This window comes from Raphanus sativus, chromosome 9 (genome assembly GCF_000801105.2).
Source record: "Raphanus sativus cultivar WK10039 chromosome 9, ASM80110v3, whole genome shotgun sequence".
NCBI classification, from domain to species: Eukaryota; Viridiplantae; Streptophyta; class Magnoliopsida; order Brassicales; family Brassicaceae; genus Raphanus; species Raphanus sativus.
Window position 1 is genome coordinate 27,816,374 of NC_079519.1, and position 11,563 is coordinate 27,827,936.

An 11,563-nucleotide genomic window follows, 5' to 3' on the forward strand; every position below is an offset into this window, starting at 1 on the left:
ACGCAGAAAGATGAAGTACATAATAAGAGGAGGAGGACAAGTTGTGAATATTTTAAATTTCTTAAAAAAAATATGAGTATAGTATAAGACATTTGATTCCACGCTGTACCATTTTACCCCAACCACTAGAATATCTTCCCCATTCATGCTAAGTTCTGTATTTTTCTGAATATATTTTTTTGTCGCATTTGTAGTATTTTTACTCAACAAACTTAAATGGAGCCTTGGCCAATCCTTGATAAAAAAAAAATAGAGCATTAGCCAATCCAGTTATCTTATTTTAGTTCAAAATATTATTTATTGACTATTGTACCAGTTAAAACTATATTGATTGACCTCTAGAATTGGCTTTGACAATATTCAATTCACACAGGAGCATTGGCCAATCCATTCATTTTAGATGCTAACATATACTACTAAAAAAACACAGAATGCAATTGTTCATATATTTGAAACTTTGTATTACATTTTCAACAAGTAATTTATGGGTATATTTCTTACATGTCCACCACCAATAGGTTGTCATATCATAGCATTTTTTAAGAGTCTTAAAAAAGTTACAAAACAATATTCAATTAAGACGACGCAATTAGGCACTAAGTGCTTGTTGCTGGTGAGTAGAATAACAACGACTCACATAATAATGATGTTCTTAACAAATAATTATAATAAACAAACCAATAATTGACCAATAAAAATCAAGGAAAGCAATGATACTTAGGAACTTAGATGGACAAACAACATTTAAATGGGAATCATTGATAGTAAAAAGATATAAACCACTCGGCCACTTTCAACTGCTTACCCCAAGTGTTTCATTACTTAAGCCCCTTTTTGAAATACACAATTAGTCAATGAAATTATTCTAGCAATTATTAGTATTTTATTTGTCCTGTGTAGTGGGGAGGAGGGTTTACTAAATCTCATATTATTTTAAAGAGGAAGATATGGAATCGCTAGTTCTGATTTCCTCTTCTAATTGGAAAATTATTTATTTGTTAATCAATTGTTAAAACAGAAGAAATGCTTGTAACGTCACTTCCACTTGTCTTCAGTTGTGTCCCAAGTTGACGAGTGTTTGGCAATGGAGAATCCTTTCTCCTTGTCCTGGGCAACTCTCTCCTTACATGCTCAATCTTGGGCTTAAACCAAATCAGAGCATCACAGAGAGGTGGAACCGTGGGGAAATAACCAAAATGGTAAGGAGTGAACATTGAATGACAGAATAACGTAAAGAGCCAATCTCATTTGCCAAATCCAATTATCTGAATAATCACTTCTTTGAGAAATACTGAGTCCATTACATGATAAAAAAAGTTTTATGATCCGAAGATTGTCTTTCCAGAAACAAATTGGAAGTGACGCGTGATGGCGATCTTACACGATACGCTCCAGCTCTCTGGCGTAGCTTAGAGTCTGGTTGATGAGTTGCAGAGATGGAATCTCTTTGCAAGGTGCAGTTTCTTTGGCTTTCTGGAACACAACAAACCCTTCCTTCACTTCCCACTCAGGGTGCTCCTGTAAGATACCAAATTGCCTCAAAGGTTCATGAAAGAATTAAAAAAAAAAAGATTCCAAAATGTTTGTTGCATTACCTCATTGACATAGGTCAAGAGTTCTTGATCAGAAGAGAAGAGCAACATCTGCTTGGCATCGCTGATAGAGACATAATCATAAGCTTTCTCGCTGCATCCAGCTATTTCATCTCTGATAAAGATGAAAAAGGAAGAGATAAGACTGAGACCGAACTAACTCAGAGAAGGAAAAGACTTATTCATGTTATATACCTAATGGTCTTTGCCAATAGATCCATGAAATAGACGTAAGTAGCATCAGGTGCGGTCTGTCTAGCACTGAGCACACGGTTATAGGCACCTTCCATGAAGGACTGCTCAAGCTCAACGGCATGCTTGATGCAAGGATTGTCCAGAGTAGCAGAGGAGAGTAACTCGAGCTCGGTGTGGAATTCAGCAATTCGGTTTTGCACAAGCAGCCTGAGGAGATTGAGACCAAGGATAAGATTCTCCTGTGGGGATGGTGGAAGACGGTTCCTGGCATCGACATAGTAAGGTTTGAGCTGGAAGAAATCTCTCTCGAAAGCGTCTTGATCCTCGGTTTTGACACTTAGAACAACAGCGTGCTCATAGATATCCCCTAGAAAGTTTCACAATTGTCAATATTTTTAAGAAGCTAATAATCTATAAAAAAAACAGCAATCCGCTAGTTACTCAATCCAAATCATGCATACTCCACTTGAAGTTGTCTAGAGACATATCAAGATGGACAGACAAACTAAAGAAGAGAAAAAAAACTAACACAATCCCTCAGGTTTTGTGATCCTTAACCAAAATTAACAAAAATAAGGCCATGTGGTCATGAGAAGAGACGAATTTGAAATACTAGTCCATGGGGCAAAGTAAATAGATATGTCATCAATCAATCATGTAGAGGCAGGAGGAGCTAATAAGGAAACATACTAGCAAGAGTGAGCTCCTGAGCTGCATTAGGTGTGTTCTCAAACAACGGAGGAAGACTTGTGAATTTCGTCAGAAGAACCTGAAAAGTTAACATAACAAAGAGTCATCAGAAAAGTTTCTCGATCTAAACTCGGCGGCAGCACCTTAGCTCTCGTCTAAACAAAGATCTTGAAAACATTTGACAATCTAAACTATCCCTCAAATAAGTCGAAGCTCTCACAGATTCGAACCCTCGCGACAAAGTGAAAATCGAATCAAAGTAGGGTTCCGAAGAGTAGTAGTGTATACCTTGAGTCGAGATAGTAGATCACTGCAGGTACTGTAATCTTTCCTCACAAACGCTGCCTTGAACCTCTCCAACTGCTGCGATACTTCCGTTAGCTGCGGATCCATCTTCTCTTTTTTCCGGCGACGATTCTCTTCTTTGTGAGATTTGGCTTGTTTGCAAAGAAAGAGGTAACGAGGAGAGAGAGATTGGACACAGTAAAATAATATGGCTTTACAAACTATGGGCCTTTCACGGGCCGAGTTAATCTGATAAAAGGCCCAAGGTTTACGTTAGCATTCCAACTATCGTGTACACACTGAATCATCATCATCATCTCTTATCCAATTTACCCCCATCGTCTCCCTCTTTGCTTTCTCTGACAAGCTCTCATCTCGATATAACAACAATGTTGGCGTCTTCGCTGTGCCTATCGAACTCTCCCGTTTGCACTCACTCTCTTCCTAATGTATCGTCCCAGCCACTCCTCTCTTTCTCCCGTTCCCTCAGGCCATTCGTTTCCAAGTCAAAACCTTTGGCCTCGCAGCAGAAGAAGAGAGAGAGCTCTGTGGTGGTGAAATCACAGGCTCTTGATTTCTCAGGCACTTTCTTTGAAGGTGGATTCGGCTCCGACGATGACCCTACTTCCCCTTCCGTCTCCACTGCCCTCGAGGACAAACCCGAACCTCAGTGCCCACCTGGTCTCCGACAGTACGAGACAATGGCCGTCTTGAGACCCGACATGTCTGAAGATGAGCGCCTTGGTCTCACCCAGAAGTACGAAGAGGTTAGTAAACCAAACAAACAAAAAAAGTGTCTGAATTTATGTCTGATATCTAAAGTATTAGAGACTGAAGGAGACTTTGTGGATTCAAAGATTGTTTTGATCAGTTAGTATAATCAATTTATGATTAAAATTTGCTATGGAATATTGTCGTTTAAGGGTTACTGGTTAGGAACTATAAATTCTTTTGATAGGTGAATATATTTTTAACATTTCTAGTCCATTCTTGAAATATTCAGTTTGTAACGAGCAATACACACTTCTCCTTCTTGTAATATATGTGGATTCTTTAGGCTGTATATATCATATCACATTATTAATCAAATCACGGTTCTGTGAATTGTGTTTGTTTGATATATTTGCTGTCTTTTTGTTTTGGTATGGAAGTTGCTTGTGGCTGGGGGTGGAATGTATGTGGAAGTATTCAACAGAGGAGTGATTCCTTTGGCTTACAGTATCAGGAAGAAGAACAAAGCAGGAGAGACTAACACTTACCTGGATGGTATCTACCTTCTCTTCACTTACTTCACCAAACCCGAATCCATCACTCCCCTCGAGTCCGTTCTCACTGCCGATGACGACGTTATCCGTTCTTCTTCCTTCAAGATCAAGAAGAGGAAGTACAACTGAAACAGACCATCGACAATATTGTGTGCGGTGAATGCATGTGACTAAAGTTGGATTCTTTTTGTATTTTATCTATTTGGTTCTGTGTCTATGTATCTTCTTGTGAAATGCTCTGTTTTCTTGTGTTACAAGTGTGATAAACTTTAACGCAAACTTTGAGAAATCTCCATAGTATATGCTTTTTCAAAACAAATTATTAACTCAAATGCTTTGTCCTTTTTCAAAGTTCCTATGTACCCTAAAATATCTAGCACCTTGATAAACATCATACCGTCTCCTTTTGCTTAATGCTTCCATAGGGATGCAACGTCTCCACACGAATCTTTAACTCTGTGCACAAGACCCTGAAGTCACAGCCATCTGACATGTATAATGGCAACAGCGAAAAAGAAATGCGTTTCTTTTTTGTTGGGTCAAAAGATCAGTTTGATGACTAGAGTTGGGGGAGTTGTCGATAAGTAGTGGAACCTTGATCATAACCACAATCATAAACAAATATGAGACCTTGCTAGCTAGCACTCTAATGATTCTCATGCGTGCGTCGTATAGCATAGATTCACTATAAAGAAATCATCAAATCCTTTCACATAACAAAACAGGAGTGTATTTTATTATATGTGTTGTTGTGTGTTACATCATCTTAATTAACAAAACAAACAGGGCAACGTATCAATCCATTCTCATTACACTTGACACACCTCTCCCATCCTTCTCCCTTCCCCGCCACAACAACCTTACAGCTCCCCCCGCACTCCAAACAAGGAACCCACCTCGCTCCTCCACACCCTTCGCACGTCTGCCTCCCTTCCTCCCCTACTCTCTCCACACGTGCCCACCTCAACACCCTCCCCAACTTCCCGTTCTCGTTCATCCCCGTCACCTCCGCCGCTCCTCCCAAATACCTCCCTTTCACGAACACCCTCGGCGGCGCCACCGTCGCTTCGTCCTGGAGAAGCTCCTTGAGCTCGCTCAGCACTCCCGCGTCCAGAGACACGTCCCTCTCGTCCACCACCACCCCTTGCTGCTCCATGATGGCTCTCACCCGCATGCAGTCCTCGTAAGTCCGACGCACTCCCTGCAACGACGTCGTGTACACCACAAGCCCGTCCCCTCCTCCGGGAGGACACTTCTCCGGAAACTCCCTGAGCGGGTCCCAGTTCATCACCGGTTTCTTGTTCCCTTCTTTCTCCCTCCTCTCCCTGTCTCTCAGCACGAATATGTTCTCCTTCACCGACCGGGTCCCCCCCGAGTGCGACTGAGTTGACTCGGTGGGTCTTAATTCCGACATGGACTCTGTTTTTTTAAGCTTCACCGTCGTCGCCGGGTTCTGCGCCGCGGCTTGCTTCCTCGCCTTCGTTTCAAGCTCGTCCAGCGTGTGGAACGACGCGCTCTTCCTCGGAAGCCGTCGCGGAGGAGGAGTCGCCGGAGGCTCGACGGAGACCGGTTCGACAGCCGGTTTGACGTCGGTTGGTTTGAGGTGGGTTTCGAGGGACTTGCTGACCTCGTCCCACGTTTTGGGAGCGTCGTCGTCACCTTCCTCGACGGCGATCGGCGCGGCGGCGGCGCTTGTGGGTTTTTCGTCGTCGTCACGTTCGAATTTCAGCCACGGCTCCTCGATGGAGTTGATGTTAAACACGGCGAAGCTAGACGGCGGTGGTTTGTAAACGTCGGAGACGACGTTGGCTTTCACTTGCTTAGACGATGCACAGCCCATTTCTATAGTTTTTTTATTATTATTTTCTTTTTTGGGAATGGGTGTGTGTTGATTATATGAAGAAAACAAGTAAAATTTTATGTGGTGCGAAACCTTTCCCTTATCCAAATATTTATGCATAGAATTGATAATAACAATTTATTATACTAATATTTATGCATAGAATTATAATAACAACTTATTATACTATTAAATAATTGTGGATTTATTTGAGTCCATTAATATGTATATGAGTATGTGAAACGATTATAATGACTCTACGCGAATGACCACAAAGTGTTTATGTGGTTCCAGTGAAATCAACGTGGTTGAGTCCATCATATTCTTCACAATCCTCCAGTTGTCTCGACCAGGAAACAAATGCCCAAAATGTCATAGTCATTTGAAGCATATACTGTCATAAAAACGTAACAATTAATAAGCTTTTTTTTGAGTTTGCAATGAAGAGCCTTCATCGTCGAAATCAAACAAAAAAAAAGACACAAATTAAAAACACTAAAACCAAAAAGCATAGATGAGAACATCGGAATCTAAGCAGTAGCAGAGTCTTCCTTCTTTGTCTTGTTCTTGTTCTTCTTCTTTTTCTTAGCTGATTTCTCGCTTCCTCCTCCTTCGACGTCTTGCACAATCTGAGCATGGTGCTTCACCACCTCGCTCTCGATTGCCATCACCGCCTTCTCGACAAACCTCTCCACGGCCTCTCTCACGATGAGCTTGTACGGATCTTTTGAAAGGTCGAGATCCAGCTCCGAGGAAGCTTCCTCTCGCGCCTTGAGCTCCGTTATCTGATACAGACTCGACCGTTTCAAGATCTTGTTCACCGTGTCCTTTATCTTCTTCTTCAGATCTTTATCGATCACCACCACCTCTTCTCTCGCTTCTTCCTCCATTTGATTGATTTGGTGGCGTGCTAACTTCCAGACGGCTCTTGCTAGGGTTTTGGTGTCTCTCACAAGTGACTCGAGCCTTCAGTTTCTTTCATAAACCCTCTCTAACTAATCTTTTAAATGTGCCAATTGATTTATAGGATGGGCCGCAAATGTTAAAGCCCAAACCGTTTTCTCTCTTACATTATCCGGATAACATCACTCATATATAACTGAAATATAAAAAAAATTGTCTTAAACTCCAAATCTAACATGCATCTAACATTTCATATTTACTTGTAGATATCAAAAAGGCATAAAATTGGCAAAAAGAATAACTAAAATTATGTTTTTCAAACATAAAACTTTTAGAACCATTTATATGTGTCCGTCTAACTTCAATTCGGTTTTGGTGAAGTACTCACAAAACAACAAATTATGCAAACAAACTACCACAAAATCTAGAAGCTAAGAATATCTGAAAAGAGCCATAAATACAGCATAGAAAGAACTTATAAGCACTCCCAAAATAGAAACCTTGAAAATAGATCCAAATACATTTTTTAACAAAACATAAAACAATGAACGAGCATCTAACTACACACATAATCTTCACCTCAAAATTTTAAGCTAGTACTTTGCATACCCACACTAAATTAGCATATGTGACTTTATCTCCACACATAATCAATCCATATAGCTATATTTCGACACATGATTACTAGGTTCGTTTATCTCACTATATCTATATCACCACACAAAGGTTCTAACTATAGCTGACTATGTCTCCACATAAGGTTAGCCTATATGACTATCTCCACGCAAGGATATATCATATATATACCCCCACGTCAAATTGACCATTATGATTTATGAATATATCTCACGCAATGTTCGCCTATATTTTCACAAAAAGTTAACATATACTACCTCCGTTCTTGGAAATAAGATTTTCTAAACAATTCACACGTATTAAAAAAACAATCAATGTTTTCAATTAAACTTATTATTTATATTTATTATACACTTTCTAATATCTATGAACCAATAATATTTAGTCAGTTCAAATGTTTTCAATTAATGTATCTTAAAAATATCAATAAGTATCTTAAAATATAGAAAATTTATTTTTATGGAACAAAAATAAAATCTAAAAAATCTTATTTTCAAGAACAGAAGTAGTATGATTTTTGTCTCAAACATGAGTATTTTTTTTATAACTGTTGTGTGATCTCAAATTTTTTTAGGTCTAATAACTAATCACCACAAAACCTGCATAAGTTTCATTTTTTTCATTTAAGACGTTCAGGTGGCCGAAACTTGAATCTATGTGACTATGCAGATAACTGTAAACCCTTCATCACAAGAATTAAAAGATTCTGGTTAAATATTTTTTTATCGATGTAGTTATATATATGACTTCTTTTTAGAAATTTGTGGACGTAGTCAGTGGCGGAGTTACGCCCATTTTGGGTGGGACAGTTGCCCTTTATGATTTCTGAAAATTTTCATGTAATTGTGTGCAAATTTTTACAATGCCCTTGAAGTTATTCCAAATTATACACTGATATTAAAATTATGTCCCATGTAAAAGTAACTTCCAGATCTGCAACTGGATGTAGTTGATGTGAATAAATATTAAGCTGCATAAGACTTCCCTTTTTAACGGTCGACAAATAAAAGAAGTTTATATGATAAAAGAATTTAATATGCATGATGATGCATGATGATGCATGAACTGGCCATCCGATTTTTTGAAAGAACCGACAAATCTTTAGTGTTTCGTGTCCCATGACACACTTTCCTTTGGACCTTCCTTCGTGATACAAGGTACTACACCTCTTGATCCAAAAAAAAAAAAAGGGTACTACACCTCAGGACAAGAAACGTTCACATTATTGTAGTTTATATAATAAAAGAATTTAATATATTATATGTATATTAGTTGAAAGATATACCAAACATAGATCAAACAATGTATTATCTAATAAATTTTATATCACTAAATAATTTTTTTGAAACTGATCGGATCAATCGATAAAACATATAAAATACATATACTATAATATATCATATTGATTTTTTGTTGGTTACTTTGGGTAAAATTGTATAACTGAACATAACATATTACATCAAACCGTATTTATAGAATCAAAATAATCGATTCAAACTGACCGGATCAATCGATAAAACAAATAAAATATATATACTATAATATAAAAATATCTTATTGATTTTTTGTTGGTTACTTTGGGTAAAATTTTATAACTATATATAACATATTACATTAAACGGACCGCTACCTGACCGGGTCCTGGGGAATGACCCACGAAGTGGGGAACCCCAGAATTATCAAAAAAAAAAAACATATTACATTAAACCAAACCGTATTTAAAAATAAAAATAATCGATTCAAACTGTATACAAAAAATATTCGAATAAAAACCAAGTTCTGAATAAAAACCAAGTTATAGAAAAATAAATATTTAAACAAGGCCTATATGTCTAATACCAGAATATTCAAAACTGGTAAATTTTCCAAACTGAAACTAGTACTCAAAAAAGAACTATCGGGGTCCAAGGCCAAGGCCGACTATAAAAAAACACTAAAACATTAAATTTAGTGTAGTTTCATATTTAATAGAACAACAAAATTGAAGGTGTATGGGAAGACGATGCTGTAGCAGAGCTGAAGTAGTTCATGAAGTGTGACATGAACTACTACATCAGAGAGGTGGTTCGTGAGAAGCACGTATCAAGACCGATGCATTAAAAGAAGATTTAATGAAGAGGGACATTAAAGGAAGACTTGAAGAAGAAGCAATCGATCTAAAAAGAAAAGGAAGATTGGCTTATTCGCTGAAGTAGAAGAAATGGAAAGTTTCCATTGGATAGATAGATTAGATCTAGGGCTTCCTGAAAGATATATAAAGGAAGCGTTGGCAATGTGTTGCCGGTTAACACACAGGGAGAGCTTTTAGCAATAGAGAGTTTTGTACGTCCTAAGAAGGAGAAGCAAAGCATCTAGGGGTTAAGAGCTTAGGTGGTTCAGAGTCTGTCTTAGATCTCTGAACGAGTTGACTAGCAAACAAGTCGAGGTTTGTCTTGAGCTTGTTTGATTTATTGCTTTTAAGAAGAACGTGTAAGAGCTTTTGAAAGAATAAATATAGTCGTATTTCTTGGAATTGAATAACCATGTACTACTGTGTGTTCTACATAGCGTAGCTTGTTTATCTTACATTAACAATTGGTATCAGAGCAGGTATCTGTGCTTTGTTTATTTAAACAGGTAGATCCTGCGGAGTAAGATGGATAGCTATCGCGAGTTGGTGATAAGTTCCAAGGTGATCCTTGAAGTAGGAAACTATGGATTCTGGAAGGCGCGCATGAAGGCTACAATCAAGGGTATTGACCCATTGGCGTGGAAGGCTGTGGAATCTGGTTGGAAATCACCTGTTGCAAGAGCCGAGGATGGAACAGACGTTCCAAAACTGGAGGAGCTCTGGACTGATGATGAGAACAAGATGGCTAAGTTCAATGCTCGTGCACTAACTGTCATACATTGCAGTGTAGCAAGGAAGCAGTTTGAACTAATTCAAGGATGCGAGGCAGCAAAGGATGCATGGGATATTCTGCAGAAGCATTTTGAAGGAACCTCAAAGGTTCAGAGTTCTAGAAAGGATATGCTTGCAACAAGATTTGAAGAGCTCAAGATGGAGGATAATGAATCTGTTGGAGATTTCAGCTCAAAGATTAGCTCACTAGCACAAGAAGCACTTACACTTGGGAAGAAATACAAAGAGAAGAAACTTGTGAAGAAGTTCCTGAGGTGTCTGCCGTCTAAGTTCATGGCATACAAAGCAGCTATGACCGTCTCCTGTAACACTGACGAGATGACATTTGATGAAGTGGTTGGAATGTTACAAGCTCATGAGATGGAAGTAGCTAGTGTGTCTGGTGGAATGAAGGAAAAAGGAATTGCGCTTGCATCAGTTGAAAAGGAGCCTATGGATGATAACGACCCTGTGAGTCTCCTGGTCAGAAGGTTTGATAGAGCTCTACGAAAAGTGGAGAATGGGCAGAAGAAGTTTAGCCAAGGTAGGAAGACGTCTGAGCCAGAGAAGAACTACAGGAAGAATGATGCTAAGTGCTATGAATGCAAGGGGTATGGTCACTTTCGAACTGAGTGTCCCACAGTGAAAAGAAGAGAGATTCAGTGTCATAACTGCAAGGGATATGGACACACTCAAGCTGAGTGCGAGTCGGATGGTAGGAGAAAGCCAGAAAAATCCATGATAGGAATCAATGACAGCGAGTCCGACAGCGAAAGTGAAGAGGAAGTGAACAACTTTGTGGCGTTTCTAGGAATCGTGGAGTGTGACTCAGGATCTGAGAGTGAGGCTGAGCAAGAAAATGACTTAGATGAAAGCTACAAGGAAGTTCGAGAGACGCTAGTGAAGCTGGGAACAGAGAATTTGGCATTGGCTAAAGAGAAGGCACGACTGGAAGTTGAAGTACAAGTGTTGAAGGATGACCTCAACAGAGAAGCTGAGTTGGCTAAGGAAAGTGTGAATCTGATTAAAGAAAAATTGGTCCTGTCTAAGCAAGCGGACGAGCTCAGAGAAGAACTACTGGCTGAAAGAAAGAGAGCAGCTGATCTTCAAGCTGAATTAGATCAGCAATATCGGAAGATTAAGATGCTCACGGGAACCAAGCAACTTGACAAGATTCTGAGCAGTGGAAGAACTGAAAACTCATTGATGGGACTTGGTTACACTGGAAGACAGAATAGCTCAACAGGTACAACACGCTTTGTGTCTGGAGGTTTTG

General features: G+C 39.1%; 4 protein-coding genes across 4 annotated transcripts; 1 reads left to right on the forward strand and 3 right to left on the reverse strand.

Moving 5' to 3' along the window:
- Positions 1 to 1,226: 1,226 nt before the first annotated feature.
- Positions 1,227 to 2,932, reverse strand: LOC108828361 (26S proteasome non-ATPase regulatory subunit 8 homolog A). Its single transcript, XM_056995359.1, has 5 exons — positions 2,766 to 2,932; positions 2,478 to 2,556; positions 1,788 to 2,154; positions 1,596 to 1,707; positions 1,227 to 1,518 (listed from the first exon to the last, which is right to left on the reverse strand). The coding sequence occupies exons 1-5, from the start codon at positions 2,868 to 2,870 to the stop codon at positions 1,378 to 1,380; spliced, it is 804 nt and encodes a 267-aa protein (XP_056851339.1). The 5' UTR covers positions 2,871 to 2,932; the 3' UTR covers positions 1,227 to 1,377.
- Positions 2,933 to 3,073: 141 nt separating this feature from the next.
- Positions 3,074 to 4,359, forward strand: LOC108828362 (30S ribosomal protein S6 alpha, chloroplastic). Its single transcript, XM_018602021.2, has 2 exons — positions 3,074 to 3,529; positions 3,914 to 4,359. The coding sequence occupies exons 1-2, from the start codon at positions 3,152 to 3,154 to the stop codon at positions 4,154 to 4,156; spliced, it is 621 nt and encodes a 206-aa protein (XP_018457523.1). The 5' UTR covers positions 3,074 to 3,151; the 3' UTR covers positions 4,157 to 4,359.
- A 382-nt stretch (positions 4,360 to 4,741) lies between these two features.
- On the reverse strand, positions 4,742 to 5,914 carry LOC108824223 (uncharacterized). Its single transcript, XM_018597593.2, has one exon. The coding sequence runs from the start codon at positions 5,865 to 5,867 to the stop codon at positions 4,794 to 4,796; it is 1,074 nt and encodes a 357-aa protein (XP_018453095.2). The 5' UTR covers positions 5,868 to 5,914; the 3' UTR covers positions 4,742 to 4,793.
- A 314-nt stretch (positions 5,915 to 6,228) lies between these two features.
- On the reverse strand, positions 6,229 to 6,860 carry LOC108825627 (mediator-associated protein 3). The gene has a single exon (XM_018598955.2). It carries the CDS (start codon positions 6,755 to 6,757, stop codon positions 6,398 to 6,400), a length of 360 nt encoding a protein of 119 aa, XP_018454457.1. The 5' UTR covers positions 6,758 to 6,860; the 3' UTR covers positions 6,229 to 6,397.
- Positions 6,861 to 11,563: the final 4,703 nt, after the last annotated feature.

Excerpts from the sequence above, each read along its gene's own strand:
- LOC108828361 (XM_056995359.1), bottom strand. The coding sequence starts at position 2,870 with ATGGATCCGCAGCTAACGGAAGTATCGCAGCAGTTGGAGAGGTTCAAG. Across the intron at positions 2,557-2,765 it reads ATCTACTATCTCGACTCAAG|GTTCTTCTGACGAAATTCAC; the intron begins GTATACACTACT and ends TTAACTTTTCAG. Across the intron at positions 1,519-1,595 it reads TCTTGACCTATGTCAATGAG|GAGCACCCTGAGTGGGAAGT; the intron begins GTAATGCAACAA and ends GGTATCTTACAG.
- LOC108828362 (XM_018602021.2), top strand. The coding sequence starts at position 3,152 with ATGTTGGCGTCTTCGCTGTGCCTATCGAACTCTCCCGTTTGCACTCAC. Across the intron at positions 3,530-3,913 it reads TCACCCAGAAGTACGAAGAG|TTGCTTGTGGCTGGGGGTGG; the intron begins GTTAGTAAACCA and ends TTGGTATGGAAG.
- LOC108824223 (XM_018597593.2), bottom strand. The coding sequence starts at position 5,867 with ATGGGCTGTGCATCGTCTAAGCAAGTGAAAGCCAACGTCGTCTCCGAC.
- LOC108825627 (XM_018598955.2), bottom strand. The coding sequence starts at position 6,757 with ATGGAGGAAGAAGCGAGAGAAGAGGTGGTGGTGATCGATAAAGATCTG.